This window comes from Aspergillus multicolor (genome assembly GCF_047715735.1).
Source record: "Aspergillus multicolor strain CBS 133.54 unplaced genomic scaffold BDW74scaffold_51, whole genome shotgun sequence".
Taxonomy (NCBI): domain Eukaryota; kingdom Fungi; phylum Ascomycota; class Eurotiomycetes; order Eurotiales; family Aspergillaceae; genus Aspergillus; species Aspergillus multicolor.
The window spans coordinates 110,844-126,912 of NW_027396002.1; the positions used below are offsets into that span (position 1 = coordinate 110,844).

The 16,069-nt window shown below is 52.8% G+C and overlaps 7 protein-coding genes across 7 annotated transcripts; 6 read left to right on the forward strand and 1 right to left on the reverse strand.

The window, feature by feature from the left end:
• Positions 1 to 627: 627 nt before the first annotated feature.
• Positions 628 to 1,788, forward strand: BDW74DRAFT_189425 (uncharacterized protein; the record flags this gene model as incomplete). The annotated part of the gene is made up of 2 exons (XM_073731970.1): positions 628 to 1,117; positions 1,177 to 1,788. The coding sequence occupies exons 1-2, from the start codon at positions 656 to 658 to the stop codon at positions 1,786 to 1,788; spliced, it is 1,074 nt and encodes a 357-aa protein (XP_073578050.1). The 5' UTR covers positions 628 to 655.
• Positions 1,789 to 2,942: 1,154 nt separating this feature from the next.
• BDW74DRAFT_183857 (uncharacterized protein) lies at positions 2,943 to 4,275 on the forward strand (the record flags this gene model as incomplete). Its single annotated transcript, XM_073730634.1, has 3 exons — positions 2,943 to 3,341; positions 3,393 to 3,518; positions 3,574 to 4,275. The coding sequence occupies 3 exons, from the start codon at positions 2,943 to 2,945 to the stop codon at positions 4,273 to 4,275; spliced, it is 1,227 nt and encodes a 408-aa protein (XP_073578051.1).
• A 135-nt stretch (positions 4,276 to 4,410) lies between these two features.
• On the reverse strand, positions 4,411 to 6,087 carry BDW74DRAFT_117040 (uncharacterized protein). The gene is made up of 5 exons (XM_073721927.1): positions 5,743 to 6,087; positions 5,301 to 5,685; positions 5,114 to 5,231; positions 4,961 to 5,056; positions 4,411 to 4,897 (listed from the first exon to the last, which is right to left on the reverse strand). Exons 1-5 carry the CDS (start codon positions 5,905 to 5,907, stop codon positions 4,546 to 4,548), a joined length of 1,116 nt encoding a protein of 371 aa, XP_073578052.1. The 5' UTR covers positions 5,908 to 6,087; the 3' UTR covers positions 4,411 to 4,545.
• Positions 6,088 to 9,694: 3,607 nt separating this feature from the next.
• BDW74DRAFT_116654 (uncharacterized protein) lies at positions 9,695 to 11,557 on the forward strand. The gene is made up of 4 exons (XM_073721926.1): positions 9,695 to 10,547; positions 10,600 to 10,833; positions 10,882 to 11,129; positions 11,183 to 11,557. Exons 1-4 carry the CDS (start codon positions 9,802 to 9,804, stop codon positions 11,461 to 11,463), a joined length of 1,509 nt encoding a protein of 502 aa, XP_073578053.1. The 5' UTR covers positions 9,695 to 9,801; the 3' UTR covers positions 11,464 to 11,557.
• A 42-nt stretch (positions 11,558 to 11,599) lies between these two features.
• BDW74DRAFT_116619 (tyrosine-protein phosphatase) lies at positions 11,600 to 13,155 on the forward strand. The gene is made up of 2 exons (XM_073721924.1): positions 11,600 to 12,532; positions 12,600 to 13,155. Exons 1-2 carry the CDS (start codon positions 12,016 to 12,018, stop codon positions 12,950 to 12,952), a joined length of 870 nt encoding a protein of 289 aa, XP_073578054.1. The 5' UTR covers positions 11,600 to 12,015; the 3' UTR covers positions 12,953 to 13,155.
• A 38-nt stretch (positions 13,156 to 13,193) lies between these two features.
• BDW74DRAFT_163686 (rRNA-processing FCF1 family protein) lies at positions 13,194 to 14,307 on the forward strand. The gene is made up of 4 exons (XM_073726143.1): positions 13,194 to 13,302; positions 13,357 to 13,577; positions 13,635 to 13,800; positions 13,853 to 14,307. Exons 1-4 carry the CDS (start codon positions 13,267 to 13,269, stop codon positions 13,991 to 13,993), a joined length of 564 nt encoding a protein of 187 aa, XP_073578055.1. The 5' UTR covers positions 13,194 to 13,266; the 3' UTR covers positions 13,994 to 14,307.
• Positions 14,308 to 14,408: 101 nt separating this feature from the next.
• On the forward strand, positions 14,409 to 15,786 carry BDW74DRAFT_163689 (FAD-dependent oxidoreductase). Its single transcript, XM_073726144.1, has 3 exons — positions 14,409 to 14,612; positions 14,660 to 15,240; positions 15,300 to 15,786. The coding sequence occupies exons 1-3, from the start codon at positions 14,443 to 14,445 to the stop codon at positions 15,728 to 15,730; spliced, it is 1,182 nt and encodes a 393-aa protein (XP_073578056.1). The 5' UTR covers positions 14,409 to 14,442; the 3' UTR covers positions 15,731 to 15,786.
• Positions 15,787 to 16,069: the final 283 nt, after the last annotated feature.

Genomic DNA, 16,069 nt, shown 5'->3' on the forward strand with positions numbered 1-16,069 from the left:
GTGATTACGTACAAATGTTATAGGGAGATATCTATATGTTTTGGGATAGCTATCGGATCATTGGTGAGTCCGAGAACCAGTCAAACCTGTTATACAATGCGTTATCCGCAATGCAGTTTTACAATATATATATTTTACTCCAGAGAACCGGTCAGCAACCAGAGGGGCCTCTATAATATGGTAGGTAAGTGGTAGGTTAAATACTTACCGCCGCAACACAAAAATATTAAAAGGGCTCTTGGATAAGCCGCATAATATGGTCCTCGTTTATTGCTCTCCATACTCTGTCCACAGCCTCTTCCCATCCCCAACCCATTGGCCGTATTGTAAGTGGTGGGTCCAGGCTCCCGCGAATTTTCAAGCCAGACCCGCGCCTTCCATCCCACCGGAGCTAATAGGGGGCCATTTAATCTATCTCTCTCGGCAAAATGACGTTCATCTCGACTGACACCCGCATAGTGCTCTCGTTGCAGGATCAGGCGGACGCGATATAAAAAGTGGTTGCTGACCGCTGGGGATCCGAGTTTCTTTGTTCTACACCTACCGTACCGGTACCTGGCAGATTCGACTTCACATTAGTATTCGCCAGAATCTATCGACTGTCCGGCTCCAACAGAGCACATTGCTAGAATACGACGGGAAGTAATACAGAACCATGCCAGTCCAACCCCCCTCAACCTGGTGGTGCCGCTGGAACGCCCTCCGGGGCACAAACGGCACCTTCATATCACCCGCACAAGTGCCCGTCCCGAACCTAAGCGGCAAATGGATCATAATAACCGGCTCAAACAACGGGATCGGGTTCGAAGCAGCCAAGACCTTCGCCGCGGCCGGTGCGAACCTCATACTAGGCTGTCGGGAGCCGCCGGCGTGGGAGACGCATCCCGCCGCAGCAGCGGAGGAGTGTATCAAACTTGCTCGGGCGAATGGACATGCGGACTCGGTGATCGAGTGGTGGAGCATTAACATGGCGGACCTGAGTACCGTCGAAACATTTGCGGGAAGATGGTTGAGAACCGGCCGGGCGCTGGACATCCTGTGTAATAACGCAGGGATGAGTGCGACTGCGTCTGAGAGGCCTGTTTTGACGATTGATGGGTTTGAGATCCTACATCAAGTGAGTAACGCGGCACTAAGAGGAACTGAGCGTACTTGCCTGTGCTGACAGTTGTGTAGGTAAACTTCACCTCCCACGTCCTCCTAACGCTAAAACTGCTGGGCTCCCTCGCCAAAGCACCGGAGCCTCGAATCATCTGCACAACCTCGTGCATGCACTATACTGGCCAGTTCGACCTGGAGCATTTCAACGGTGAGCCTGGCATGACGGGCGAGCCATACGGGAACAACAAGCTGTATTACCAGACCTGGCTCACGGAGCTGCAGCGCCGATGCCTCGCCAGTGAGAAGTACAAACATATCACGATAAACGGCATCCACCCGGGCTACGTTAACAGTGGAATCTGGAATAACCCGCGTCCGGAAATTAAGGAGACCGGGTTGGATAGATTGTACAAGATCTGGAAATTCGTGGCGAGTTATCTAGCTGTAAGCCCGCAGCAGGGGAGTCTGGCGATTGTGTATGCGGCGACGAGTGCCGAGTTTGGACCGGATCCCAAGACACAGGGGGTTGGGAGTATTGGGGGCAAGGGAGGCGGGCATTATATCAATCGCATTTGGGAGGCCGAGGCGATGCCGCATTGTGCTGATGAGGAGTGTAGGGGGAGGGTTTGGGAGAAGGTTGGTGAGGAGTTGGATTTGGCGAAGAGGGGATTGGATGGGGTGATATAGAGAGAATAAATGGCCTCAAGCGAGAAAGGGCATCAGACTATGCTGCCTAAAACCTGACCTGAAGGCTGTATTGCGCCTTGGGAGAATTGAAATCAATGAACATTCGCCTTGTTCTCACTAACACTATGCTCTGAATATTCGTAGTTTTGATAGCCCAATCGTTGTATCAAGACGAGCAGTAATGCTGCTCACTTGACTCGACTCGACATGAAAAAGCACCAATTTACTGATATACACTTCCTTCTCTACCACTGTTCTGTGGCAACGGAGAATCTAGGCCTTTTAACCCCAAGCCACCTACTAGCCCGTTCAAATTGGAACCAGATAGCTGACTCTTACGTACCTAGGCAGGGAAAGTCGGCAGCATGAGGTAAACTTAAAACTGCCATACGCTCTATGGGTGGTTAGTGCGCATATTTCAGGTCATTATGGTTCATTTGAGGATGATTGCGGTCGCGTGAGGCTACCATAGGCTGCAAATGCACCCTTATCATGCGATCAACCGCTAACAAGGAGACTTCAAAGCGCCTTACGAGCATGCGGAGAATTAAAACCTTGAATAATAATGGATGGATACCAGCGCTCAAGCGCAATAGCTATGGTAACAAGTGAGACATCAATAAATAGACGATTGAGGCCAAGCCCTAATTCCGCGGGCCGAGATATGGTATGCCCCCGGTCAGGGGCACGTGTATGCCTGTTCCTGTTCTAGATCTACTCAACCTAGCTAATCCGCCTCGTTTAAATGTCCGCAGCACTAGTGTATTGTTTTTGAATGTAATATAACTATGCTCGCTATCGAGTCAGATCTTTGATGTCAGATCGCCAGGGCCGTCGTTCCCCGCTTCCCCTCCACAAATAAACAATTTCTTCTTTTGGCCTTTCAATATTGATTATACAAAGTATTAGCTGATGTCTTTGTGGCTTTATATAAGGGCGTTCAAAGCGCCAAATCCATCACATGTAGCGTAGGGCTACCGAGCCAGGGTCCAATCCCCCTCCTGATCACAGCGGAGACGGAGACAGAGACGAACACCTGCAGCCACCTGATGTAGGGCTATATCTTAACGCCATCGCCCCGCTCATGCACCCCAGATTCTTCGTTGCTAGTCAAGTGCCCTCGCCTCGCTGCAGATCCGCAGCTGCTGGCCGCGATGCATGTCTTCCACTACCTCACTCTTGTGCTCTCCGTGGCGTGCCTTGCTACAGCATCATCCCCAACCCTTATTGAATCCCGCACCACTGCACTGGGCTACGATGACCTCTCCCTCCTCTTCGTAACCGGCATATCGCAGGAAGACGTACACCTCCTGGTCTCCCGCCAACTCGACCTGGACAACATCGTTGACAGGATCACGTCTCTCCTGCAGCCTCTCTTGCAGCTGATCAGCCCGGAGTCCCTGGGGAACGTGAATACCATCGTCACGCAGCTGGCAAATCTTCTTGGTGATGGTGGGGCGGAGGATACGAAGAACCTGATTGATGTTATTGCCAAGTTATTGGGGTCGGATGCGGTTCAGGGGCTTGGTGATGAACTCCAATCGTTGCTGCCGGTATGTTTATCCCAATTGAAGTGGGATGAGGGTTGATGGTGATGTGCATAGACGTTGCTTGATCTTTTGAATTCGGATATCATCGACCAGCTCAAGACTCTCCTTGACAATGCGAGTTTCCTGCTGACGGAGGAGTTTGCGAATAATGTTCGCGATTTGGTGAATAGTTTCGCCCCGGTCAGTTTCCTCTCCCATGCTCCGCACTCTCCCCAGTTAGTACTGACAGATATAGATCTTCGACTACCTGATGCAGATAATCTCGTACTTCATCGACCTGTTTTTCGGAGGCGGCGGGGGAAGCAGCGGTGGTGGTGACGGAGGAAGCAGCACAACGATCACCAATCCTTCTCCAACTCAAAGTGGTGCTTCTGGATCTGGATCTGGTGCCGAGGCGACTGCAACTGATACCTCGGGCTCCGGCCTCGACATCAATCTGGGACTTGGCTCATCAAGCGGTGATTCTGATAGCAGTGCCTCAGAAGGCGCGTCTGGTTCTAGTTCGGATACTGACTCGGGCTCGTCCTCGTCGTCTTCATCCTCCAGCGACGGCGACGCCTCTTCATCGAGTGGAAGTGGGTTAAGTCTTGGATCTTTCTCATCGCCCTCTTCAGATGACAGCGACTCAACCGGGGGTCTGGGCTCAGGATCCTCCTCTTCGTCATCGTCCTCTGATGGCAACGAGGGCGAGTTAGGCAGTGGCTCTGGCGGTTCTAGTGACTCTGCATCAGACTCCAGTTCCAGTTCTGGCTCCGATTGGAATCTAGACTTGGGATCAGGCTCTGACTCTGACTCTACCTCTTCTTCCGGTTCGGGGTCTGACTCCACTGGAACATCAACAAGCTCTGATGATCCGACCTTCACGGGCGCAGCGAGCAAGCTAAGCCTTAGGGTGACAGGGGTTATTGGAGTCATGGTCGCCGTCTTCGTGCTTTGATTCGTGTTAGTTCAGTCGGACGCTGATGTTTGTCAGTATAATCTAATGATATGCATGCAATGCTTCGACGAGACAGAATGTGTAGGGAAAAGAGCTGAATGGAAATACAACGTTGTATTCTATCGGAATGCCAGCTCTAGCTTAAAGTGAACGAATTGGGGTATATCGAGAACAAACCAAAGGGACAAAAACCCACCCAAGTACCTACCTACCGGCTAAAACTCCAAACACCTCATCTCATGAAAAGCATGCACAAAAGTAAAGACAAAGTTACACAACACTCCGATTCCTCGCCGCCTGCGGTAACGTCGTCAACTCGGTCACCTCCACTGGCCCAATCCCACTATCGAGACTCGGCCTGCCGTTCATACTTCTCGCGGGCTCAGGGCGCACCAGCGAACGGTCGCCCTCCGTTTCGTAGTATGTTGTCCGAATCGGGCGGTGCTTGGAGGCGCGGGGATGTTCGAGCGCATAGCCCTCGTTTTTGGCGTATACGGCGCGGTCGATACCCGAGTCTGGGGTGAGGTAAGGGTTGTATGATGGCTTCGTCTGTTTGCCGAGCACGATGATTGCACGGAGCCGCGGTACAGAGGCTGTGACGATTACGACTGTTCCTTCCGTCCTGTGGTAGATGTTAGTATGGAAGTGCTCGGGGACGAGGAAAACCCGGTAGACGTAGACGCACAGAAACCAGATTGCATAAAGCGCCATAGAGTAGCTGAATTTCATGCTGTTCATGGTGCGCAGCTGCACAGTCTTCAGAATGGATGCGATCATTGCGCTAATTTTGTCAGCAATTGCAATTGTCAAGCGTTAGGGCGTAATGAGAAGACCCTACAGTAAACTTAGCGAAAGGATCAAGCTCAAAATGATCTTATTCCGCCGGCTCATTTTAAGCGTCAGGATAACAGCGAGACCGATGCCGGTGAGAAATACGTCCGTCAAACCATTAAACGCTGCAATGCCAGATAATTGTCAACCAGGCCCAAGCCATAGGCATGTGAGTCGAATGGAGCAAGCCATACCTCCCTGGAAATACCCCCAATTCTGCACCATCGTCGCACCCTGACACTTCTGTATCAGTTTGAGCGGATCCCATAGCGCACTGACAGGGTCGCATTGCGTAAACTGCAGGACGCAAGGAATGACGTTGACGAATTGGCATGCAACAAGACCCCAGAGCACCTTTCGTCGCAAATTGTGTACCGTGATGACGCTGTTGAGTAGGAACAGTATGAACGAGATCCGACCGAGCATGGACGCTAGAGTGCCGAGCGGCATGCTGATCATGGCGTACTTCAGCATGTTAGTCGCGTCTTTAATGGAGTCAAGATCTGTTGCGTTCCAGTTGGAGCCGAGGCCGTGGTGTACGGAAGCTGTGACGAGCGATGAGGCTACGCCTTGGATGAGCTGGACAGACGTATCCTTCGTTAGCCCGGATATACAGGTTTGGACTGGGATACTCACATAGGCGCCGACCATGACGGAATCATCAGCAGTGAATTTGAGCAAGATGAACAACTGTGAGTAGCCACGCAGTACCATAACCACAGTGGTAATGCCGTATTCCACCCAGATGGTGGTGTACATTGCGCCGTTGGAAATGGCTTGAAGATTATTGATGCCCTCCATGCCGCCTCTGTCAGGCCTCGACCGGGCGAGAATAAACCGCCAATTAAGTTCGTTCCAGTGAAGATGAGGTCGTAGAGTGATGGGTAGGCACGAGTACCGTTGGCGATATCAAGACATCAACTGCTCGAAACCATACATGAGGCAAGAACAAACATCAGAAAGGATATTGCAAAATCAGCGGAATATGCGTCCCCTTTAAAATTTGATGTTTGCATTCGGCGTCCTGCAGGCTAAGCTGCCGCGGGAATTTCGACACCCCCTCTGGTCTCGACCCCGACAGCAAATCAGTCAATCGACAGGGATCAGCCCCCGCGCATCCCGGGAGTGGACCCCTGCGGCTTGCTCAATGAAGGACGCCACTCATGTCCTTCTTGTTGCACAAACCGATAGATCGAAATAGACGACGATCGCACGTGTAACTGAGACTTGACGCGGGACGACAGGGGCGGGTGCGATTGTTTCAGGATATATAAGTACGAAGTCATAGAGGAGATACCCCGTACTTTGGATCTCGGGATCGTAGAAGTATCTCAGAATCATCGTGGAGGCTGAGTTGGAGTTGAGGCGCACTCAGAGCCCACACCGTCAGCATTCAGGGGCGAGGCAATCAATCAGCCCATCTTTCGGGCAAGTCGCACACAGAGAATAGACCACACCTTATGCTTTGCTCTGTACGACCGTGAGCACCGTCAAAGAAACGCTGCCCGAGGGAATGCCGAGAGCCTGGACCCATTCCGATGCATAACAAAGGCAGCCTCTTCGCCCTTTCGCTGATTCGCTGAGAATTTGCAGGTTTGACCTGGCAGGATTCCATAGCCCCACTTGCCCGGAAATTGAAATCGCAAACACAAATCATGAACTGCTGTTCGCACTTTGCTTTTGAGTTCCCCTTCACCGTAATTCTTGCATTCGAGGTGGAATTAGGAATGGGACTCAACCATTCCGAGCCCTAACTCTGTCCCGAACTGAGCCGGTTGATCTTGACGGCATCAGTGGCGATGCAGCCTCGTGCGAAATGTGATCGGTCGCCTGTCAGGCTTGTCTGAGAAGAATCTAAAATGTCATGTTAGTCAAAACCCCCACCAGAGCCACTTGGTGCCTGCACGATGCCTTAAAAAGTACAGCTAATCTACTCCAGAACATCATGACATCATCCTGTGTCTCACTCGCGCTCTGTGTCAGAAAAAGCAAATACAGGTCACAATCCGTGTAGCAGAGTACAAATCTGCCCTGATTCCGACTCTCATTTCGAGACATCTCTGCATATCCAGGAATCAAAGCTCCTTGGCTCCGACGCTCAAGGCACATCCCGTCAACGCGGATAAAGTGTTGGAGTACGTACTGAAACAAGTACGGTGGACAGGTACAACCACCACTAAATTTCTATCGACAAGATGCTGAAAACGTGCCAACTGACGCGCTCATCGCGATTCCGCTTGTCGTCAGATCCGTTGAGGCAGAGTCTCACAGTAATGACTAGTGCTTACCTCAACCAACCCGCTCCACCTGCGCCGTCTGGCCTTGCTCTCCCCGCTTCATCTCCAACTCGACCTCCTTTCCAACCGAGTCTTCCACATTGATTGTTGTGGTGCGATGCGCATCCATCGTATAGATATTAACATAGATTGGGGAGATCGGCGCAAGGATGTAACCCACCACAGGGATCGCCATCGCGATGTGCGCAATCCGGCTGTCCTTATCGATACGTTAGCTTTCTTGTCGTACTGGCGCACGAAACCGGGAAGGCGTACCACAACAGTAGCTGTCAGGGGAGGGAAGCCAGTACCCCCCGAGATGGCGGGTGAGGAACGATTCTCCGATTTTGAACTGTCGGCCGCGGCTACGCAGGGCGAGCGTGCATAGTGTTGCGAAGCAACACTGTTATTTTCGTGTTGCTTAGAGTAAGCGCGAGGGTAGGGAACGTATGGATCTAACACGGAATACCAGAGTGCAGAGTGCGGTCGATGTAGCACCCTGCGTGTTCATCGCTGTAATCGACGCTTGGGGTCTTCCATCATCGTGAGGCTCCTGGCGAGGAAGCGATTGAATGCGTACAGGCGCTGCGCGATTGCAAGGAGCTCCGCTGCCAGCCTCCCGCTGGCGACTGTGCTCTCGACGTTCTGCACTTAGCCCCTTTGGTATATGAACAAGTGAACTGTACCATCATCTTCGGCGACTTCGATAACGACTTCAACGAGTCACTGTCAGTATGTAGACTGAGGCACTATGATCACAAAGGGTACAGGTCTTTGCAGATTGCGGGTCAGAGTAGAACCGGCTCGACACCCTAACCTATACGTTGTACTGCTTCGGCAGCGGCGCAGGCTCCTGGTCGTTCTGAGTGATTCTATTCTCCAGCGCTTGCTAGTCAACGGGAACAGAGGCTACGACGAGAGTAGCAAGACCTGTGGTCATCGTCAATGCCGAACAAATCAGTGGAATGAGGATACTAAGCTGTAATGAGTGTGACACGAATTTCAATGCGCCGATCAAGTTATCCGGGACTATAGATGAGCATATGGAGTACACGCCAAATCACAACACTCGCAGCTCGCTGGGTTTGCCCGCCGTGATTTCCAGTGTTTTCTGAAAGCGCAAGTAGAGGGTAGGCCGTGCACGAACCTCAGAGGAAGAAATGAATCGGGACTGCAGGGGTTGATTCGAGTCAGGTTCGGGGAAGGTGCGACCTACCCAGGGCACTGGGCAGCAGCGACTGGAACCGTATCAGGGTCACTGCTGTGGTGGTAGCAATTTCACTAATGGCAGTGTGTCGCTTTCACAAAAGCATCGTGAAGTTCCCTAAGATTCATTTGACGAAAGAGCTAAAACTGGGTCTGGCTCTTGTCCAGACCTCATACAGCACGTTTACCTGAATTCAACTGATCTCTCGAAAGCGTGAACTGTCGGGGTCACATCCTACAACGGGCTGAGGTCGACAAAGGAGATAGGATGGGAACAACGAATATACAACATCGGCCGAGCGACTCGGACCACCTCGGGAGGGCGTTCAGCCGGCGAGCTAATCCAAGGCTGGGCCACCACGCGATCAACTGTGGACGCCAACCTTAAATGCTGGCTAAGCTAAGCTCGAATGCGGGGTTGGCACAAGCTCCCACTCAGCTTCTTTTGCCCGGTTGCTGTTAAGTTGCTCTACTGTTTCTCGAGGCGAAGTCTTATCCGTATCTACAATCAGTAGATGAGAGATGATGACGCCTCTGCTCCCAGTTTCGCTCGCCGAGATGAATGACAGGAGCTTCCCGCTCTGATCCCTTTGGCATTCGGAATCTGTCCTACGATGACTCATTTCTGCGCGGTGAGTATAATGATGGCGGACTCTCAGGATGTCGCAATGGACTTCTGGGTCCAAGAGCATCGGCGGCCAAGGGATGTGCCAGGCAACCATGTCCAAAGGTAGGCCGCTGGGTATGCCTTGGTTGTTCTCTGAACGGATTGAAACGGTTTCCTGTACCGGCAAAACGGGTGATGTGTAGGAGGGAGGACATGTTCGCTAGATCATGGTTGTCACTGTTCCCATCGGACATCCTTCGGCGCCGAGACAAGTCAGAAATACCCAGGGAGCGAGCTGATCATAAGATAGGGCGAGAAGGGATCATATCGCCGACGCCTACGATCCGGAGTACCATGATTAGCTCAATGCACAGTCCGACAGGTAATTAGCACCGGAGGTAGGTGAGTGATTGGCTGCGGTCCTGGTAAGAACGCCCTGCGACATCGTTGGTTGGCTTACAAAGTGGCCGGAATCTATTCCGCCCGATCTTAGTAAATCAAGAACTTGCCAACCGAACGAAGTACCAACGAGCCATCTCTGAATATAAGAATTCGGATGCGTAACGATGCTCTCAAGAGCGAATCCAGCTCAACAAACTCTGGACCATGTCGCAGATCCAGGAAATCACCATGCAAGAAACGGCGCACCACGACCACAAGATCGAGCTTATTCCACGGCAAACAAAACCACTTAGTCGCGCCCAGGCAGTAACCGCGGTCGTCGCTCTCTCGGGAGTCAGCTTTCTGAACACCACCGGCTCGGGCATTCTGACGGTCGCCCTGCCCGTCATATCGACCTCGCTCTCCCTGCCCGCCAATCTCCTCCTCTGGCCAGCAGCTGTCTATGCTCTGGCAGCCGGATGCACATTGCTGACATTCGGGTCGCTTGCTGATGTGGTTGGGGACAGGCGCATCTGGCTGACAGGCAGTGTTCTCTTCGCGGTCTTCACGCTCGCATGCGGTCTGGCGCAAACAGGGACGCAGCTCATCGTCTTCCGCACCCTTCTGGGAGTGTCAGTAGCAATGTGTCTTCCCTGTGCGGTGAGTCTGATGACGCGAACATTCCCGCCGGGGAGGTCTAGGAACCTGGGATTCGCGGCTATGGGCGTCGGACAGCCACTTGGCTACTCGATCGGTTTGATTCTGGGAGGAATCTTTGCCGATTCGATTGGGTGGCGATATGGATATTATATCAGCGCTATTGTCAATGTTTTGTTATCGGTTCTGGCCTTTTGGAGTCTCCCGGCCGAACTGACCAAGGGTGAACCGATAGCAAAGGGGTTGAAGCGGATAGACTGGGTTGGTGCGCTGATGATAGGTGTTTCTCTAGCGTTGCTCTCATTCGTCTTGGCGTAGGTGATCCTCGTAAAGGCGGGAAAGAAGCATTGGCTAATGGGATGGCAGTCAGATCACCGAGAGCTTTCATAAGCTCGGGGAGACGTACATTATCGTCCTCTTCGCGATATCAATCCTTCTCCTCCCAACCTTCGTTTTCTGGGTGGGATGGCAGGAGAAGCATGGTCGACCAGCGTTGATTCCGAACAGCCTGTGGAAAAGCACAATCTTCAGCGCGACTTGCATCATCGTCTTCTTCGCCTGGGCTGTTTTGAACGCGCTGCAGTACTTCACTTCGTTATAGTACGTTCTTGGGGCGATGAGATGGTCCGACTGAGCTGACTCTCCCAGTTTCCAGGAGGTCCAGAACCACTCGGCCTTCAGTTCGTCTCTCATGTTCCTACCAATGGTAGTAGCAGGCGCGGTCACAAACGTGTTCACAGGATATACCGTCGACAAGGTTCGAGTCGGCGTGCTGGTGTTTTCATCCGCTCTGATCAGCGCTGTGTCTCCCATTCTCATGGCTTTGGTGAATCCACCCTGGGGATACTGGCGCGGCCCGTTCGTCGCAATGCTCCTGAGCCCTATTCATTGTGATGGTAGATACTCCAATCGATTGTCGTACACGGGCTCGCTAACATTGGTGCCCTAGTCCTCTTCACGGTTTCCAACCTGATCATCTCTCGCGCCTATCCAGGCCAAAATCAGGCTCTTGCTGGCGCGGTCTTCAACTCTGTTTCTCAAGTAGGGAACTCGGTTGGTTTGGCTGTGAGCGCTGCTATCGCTGCTTCTGTCACAGAGCACTCCGAGAATGATAGGTTGAAAGGGTTTCAAGCAGCGTATTGGCTGATGTTCGCCGCGATGGTTGTTGTCTGTGGAGTCAGCTACTTTGGCCTCCGAAATGGGGGATACGTTGGGAAAAAGAGCGAGTAGTGCGGTGGACTGTCTGTAGCAAGAGATTTCAAATTGAACGCTGCTTTCTGTCGGGCTCGAGCGCATGCGGCCAATTATGGCCCTGGTCGCGTTTCACAACGGAGATATATATCAATCCTAACCAATCGTGCATCGTGGCCCGGATGGCGAGTGCTTTTCCTCCTCCTGGTAAACTCTGACCACGATCATGGCCTTGAAGGCTTGGTTGGAGGTGTTGGCGAACCAAAAAGCGTGGCGAGTCGATGGCCCTGAAACGGCGCAACTAGATAGGATGGCCAGCTGTCTAGGCTCGGAACGGTCTTTCTTAGCCCTCAACGACATTGCCTTTTTCGGCCATCTACAGCGGCTGAAAGGGACCGTGAGCACTCGGCAACTAGCGTTGCGGCGATAGCGAAATCCCCCGCTCCAGCTCGGCTGCGCGTGGATCTCACTGTATCCTCCCCCAAGTCGCCGACAGGCTGCATGTCATGTGCAGGGATCGTTCGCCTCCTCCCTTCTATAAGCCGGAATAAATCTCATCTCGCTCAAATTCCATGATCGAACGTGCAAACCATGGCGCTGGCGTACAGTCTCCAAGATCTTGTCGCAACCGACATCGCTACCGCGCTGCCTAAGGATGCTGTTGCGGAGGTCATCTCTCGGGCGCCGTTCGCGACGGTCCCCGGCATCTTCAACCTTCGCGACATCAGCGGCGGCACATTTTCCTTTTCTACTTTCCCCGCTATCCTGCGACCGGGGCTTGTCTATCGAAGCGGTGCACCGGCGTCGACGCTCACGGAAGAAGGAATCTCAGTGCTGAGCGCTCTGGGTATCCGAAAGATCTTTGACCTGCGTCGGATCGACGAGCGCATCAAGAATCCCAGCCCGATCATCAACGGAGTCCAGATTGTATGGATCCCTTACGCCGAGGTTCCGCCACGAGCGGCAGCTGCTCGAGATCTTGAAGGGTCCATGGAGCAAGTGGTGGAAATGTATACGGGATATTTAGAAACGCATGCGCCGGTCTACAAGGCCGTGTTTGAGCACATCCGAGACGAGCCGGAGACGCCTTTTCTCTTCCACTGTTCAGGTGAGCCGGTCCTGGTCGGAGGCGAGGCCGGGGCCGAGAATAATTGCTAACGAGCCTGGATGGGTAGCCGGTAAAGATCGCACCGGTGTCCTTGCAGCATTGATTCATCGGCTAGCAGGAAGCTCAGACGCAGAGCTCATCCACGATTTCACATTGACCCGCGTCGGACTGGAACCTGGCCGTCTCGCCCTGTTAAAGATGATGCAAAGTGTATATAGCAAGTCAGTGTTGGACAACCCAGTGCTTCCAGTGGTTTGGGGTGTTCATGCTAGCGGCATGATGGCGTTCTTAGAGGTTCTCGATGAAGGGTATGGTGGAGTGATCGGCTATCTGAGGAACACACTGGGGTTTTCGGACTGGGACATTGAGGCGATGAAAGCGAACCTCGTCCTCAATCCAGAGTCAGGCAGTCGCTTGTAAGAATTGTCTCGAGATGAATGCAGAATGTCAAGGGATTTCAGAGTTTCTGACCCTGGCCATTGGGGACTTGCTAGTTATGCAGGCTCATGCACGGTCGCTCTTTCTATTTTCGGTAGTCCGTAGTTATGCTTTTTGTGCCGGGCATTTATATGAAGCGTCACGTGACACCATTAGGCGTGTCGGCGAAACACCGGCCCGACAATATTTTCTCGCTCTCCAAGGCCGTTTCTTATCGCAACAAATCTTAACCCCATTGTCGCGCAGTCTCGTTCTCCAGTCTCACCTCTCTTGCGGCTATACGTCTTCTGATCATCATGGGTATCGCAAAGAAAACCAAGAAGTTCGCGCAGGTCTGCCACCACGCAATCCAACTCCGCCCAAATCAGCCGCTGATACCTTAGCAGATGAAGCGCACGATCAAAGCCCGCGACGAGCGACTCAAGAAACCGGAACCGCCCAAGAAGAAGCCCGAAGAGATCACTCGCCATGTTCAAGCTGCTCCGACGAACATGTTCTTCGCCGCCAACACCGCCCTCGGTCCTCCCTACCGCGTCCTCGTCGATACCAACTTCGTCTCCCACGCCATCCGCGCGAAGCTCGATTTGCTGCCGGCAATGATGGATTTGTACGTTATACCTGGAATTGAATTGTCGCTTGGTCATATACTGATGGAAGGGATTAGGCTGTACGCGAAGTGTATCCCGACGTTCACCGATTGCACGATTGCGGAATTGGAAAAGCTGGGTGACAAGTACCGTCTTGCGCTGCGGGTAGCGAAGGACCCGAGATGGGAGAGGGTCAAGTGCTCGCACAAGGGAACGTACGCCGATGACTGTCTTGTGGATAGGGTGAGTTTACGATACGGCCTCTAGGTTCGACCTCCGCTAACAGGTGAAATAGGTCTCAAAACACCGAATCTACCTCGTAGCAACAAACGATAAGGACCTTTGCCGCCGTCTCCGCAAGATCCCTGGTGTGCCAATCATGAAGGTCGCCCGAGGAAAGTTCACAATCGAGAAGCTGCCCGACGCATTGGATTAGTGACACTACGGTTCTCTTTCTCGATACCTACAGCATCTCGCTGATGCTGGCTCCCACCCTGCAAACATCGCAGTTCAGGCCCTGCGGTTATCGGATGCATACTTAGACCTCGCACTGCATCTCGCCAATTCGTCACAAACGTCCGCGCAGTTGGACGCGATGCCCGATCTGACAATGGCACGATGCTGACCGAGGGGCGACATCCTCGTATTCCATGTGGTGGCTGAGCGGTCAGCAAGGCATACACGAGCGCAGGCTCCCCAGGCTGTTCTAGCCTTACGTAGAGAATGGAAAATTATCCGTTGCATCTCCAACTTCTCCACTGTAGCAGCACTAGCGTAGGGCGACCTTTTCTCTGAGAGGTCCTCCAAATCGTACGATTCAGCTTATGATTCAATTACCGACTTTTAGAGATTGATAATAAGATAAGTTGGCTATCGTTGCCTTTAATGAGTCACGGCCGACTGTCTGCGGTTATCAGCAACTTATCGACTTATCAGCCTCGTCTGCGGGGATCCTTTATCTCCCCCTCACCACCCAGCAAACCGTCTCAGCTCTCGAAGAATAATTCCCACCCATCAATGACAATGCCGGAAAAAGAAACAATCATCGTGATCGGGTATGATTCCCAAATCTATTTCATCAACCACAAACTAACATCCCCAGCGCCGGCGTCATCGGCCTCTCCACAGCCCTGCACCTCCAACACTTCCTCTCCCCCTCACAACAAATCCTCCTCGTCGCCCGCGACTGGCCAACCACCACCTCCGTGAACTACGCCTCCCCCTGGGCAGGCGCACACTACCGCCCCGTCCCGGGCTCCTCGCCCCAAGCCATCCGCGAGGAAAAGCAAGCCCGCCGCGCCTACGAGCACTTCAGGCACGAAGCGCAGGTTCCGGGCTCCGGCGTCGCGTGGGTAGAGGGCGTCGAGCACCTGGAGAACCCGCCGGCGGAGTATCTTGACCCGCGCGCGCTGGATAATTATACGCATCTCGATGGGTTTCGGAAGTTGCAGCCTGCTGAGCTGCCGGAGGGTGTGAAGTGGGGGGTACGGTATAATACGTTTACGATTAATTCGCCCGTTTATTGTGCGTATATGCTGCGGCAGTTTGTGATTCGGGGTGGGCTGGTTAAGGATTATACCCTTGCGAATGTCCGGGAGGCGTTTTATCTTGCGGGGAATGTGAGAACTGTTGTTAATTGCTCAGGTGTGGGCTTTGGGGATCCGAAAGCGTTTATCATTCGGGGTAGGTCCTCTATGGCACGGGAGATTGATTCCTTGCTACAGCGCTGATTTGATGTTCAGGCCAGACCTGCCTCGTCCGAAACCCCTGCTCCGTAACGCTCACCCGCCAGAACTCTGACGGCACTTGGTCCTTCTGCATCCCGCGCCCTCTCGAAGGCGGCACGATCATTGGCGGAACGAAGCAGGTTAACAACTGGGACCCGAATCCGTCGCTAGAAACACGAGAGACCCTGCTCCGCAACGCGAGCAAGTGGTTCCCCTTCACGGCGGAGAGCGGTGGGAAGTTTGACGTCATCCGGGATATTGTTGGGCGGCGTCCCGCGCGCGAAGGGGGGATGCGCATTGAACTTGAAAAGCTTGAAGATGGCAAAACTGTTGTCCATGGTTATGGTGCTGCTGGCAGAGGGTATGAGATCTCGCGGGGGGTCGCTGAGGATTTGGTGAAGTTGATTAGGGCGGAGGGCTTGGTGGCGGAGAAGGCATCACTCTAGGTACTTCTAATATTCCAATAACTCAACTACAAGCACCTCCTTCCTACCTTGCCTAATCTAGATATCGCTGCTTTGTAACCATAAGCCAAATAAGTTAAATAATTTACTCGACGTGCCTCGTCCTTTATATATCTCCATGTAGGCCGAGCGCACAGCCGCGCAACATGGAAGAAGATAGAAGGCTAATTCTTGATACTTCCAAGGCAGCAACTAACAGGCCATTAGAAATGAGATGGACAATTTGCCAGCGTCAATACAAAAAAATGCAAAAACTAGTTTAGTTTTAACCTGGGCGTAGAATAGAGGATTAACCCACACGCTACCATAGGGGTCTACAGA

What these genes read in the sequence shown, in the direction of transcription:
- BDW74DRAFT_117040 (XM_073721927.1), bottom strand. Translation starts at nt 5,907, where the DNA reads ATGGAGGGCATCAATAATCTTCAAGCCATTTCCAACGGCGCAATGTAC. An exon ending in ATCCTTTCGCTAAGTTTACT is followed by an intron (nt 5,057 to 5,113) that starts GTAGGGTCTTCT and finishes TGACAAAATTAG; the next exon opens with CGCAATGATCGCATCCATTC. An exon ending in CTTTATGCAATCTGGTTTCT is followed by an intron (nt 4,898 to 4,960) that starts GTGCGTCTACGT and finishes CATCTACCACAG; the next exon opens with GACGGAAGGAACAGTCGTAA.
- BDW74DRAFT_116654 (XM_073721926.1), top strand. Translation starts at nt 9,802, where the DNA reads ATGTCGCAGATCCAGGAAATCACCATGCAAGAAACGGCGCACCACGAC. An exon ending in TTGCTCTCATTCGTCTTGGC is followed by an intron (nt 10,548 to 10,599) that starts GTAGGTGATCCT and finishes ATGGGATGGCAG; the next exon opens with TCAGATCACCGAGAGCTTTC. An exon ending in GAGCCCTATTCATTGTGATG is followed by an intron (nt 11,130 to 11,182) that starts GTAGATACTCCA and finishes TTGGTGCCCTAG; the next exon opens with TCCTCTTCACGGTTTCCAAC.
- BDW74DRAFT_116619 (XM_073721924.1), top strand. Translation starts at nt 12,016, where the DNA reads ATGGCGCTGGCGTACAGTCTCCAAGATCTTGTCGCAACCGACATCGCT. An exon ending in TTTTCTCTTCCACTGTTCAG is followed by an intron (nt 12,533 to 12,599) that starts GTGAGCCGGTCC and finishes CTGGATGGGTAG; the next exon opens with CCGGTAAAGATCGCACCGGT.
- BDW74DRAFT_163686 (XM_073726143.1), top strand. Translation starts at nt 13,267, where the DNA reads ATGGGTATCGCAAAGAAAACCAAGAAGTTCGCGCAG. An exon ending in CTGCCGGCAATGATGGATTT is followed by an intron (nt 13,578 to 13,634) that starts GTACGTTATACC and finishes GGAAGGGATTAG; the next exon opens with GCTGTACGCGAAGTGTATCC. An exon ending in ATGACTGTCTTGTGGATAGG is followed by an intron (nt 13,801 to 13,852) that starts GTGAGTTTACGA and finishes CAGGTGAAATAG; the next exon opens with GTCTCAAAACACCGAATCTA.
- BDW74DRAFT_163689 (XM_073726144.1), top strand. Translation starts at nt 14,443, where the DNA reads ATGAGTCACGGCCGACTGTCTGCGGTTATCAGCAACTTATCGACTTAT. An exon ending in GAAACAATCATCGTGATCGG is followed by an intron (nt 14,613 to 14,659) that starts GTATGATTCCCA and finishes TAACATCCCCAG; the next exon opens with CGCCGGCGTCATCGGCCTCT. An exon ending in GAAAGCGTTTATCATTCGGG is followed by an intron (nt 15,241 to 15,299) that starts GTAGGTCCTCTA and finishes TTTGATGTTCAG; the next exon opens with GCCAGACCTGCCTCGTCCGA.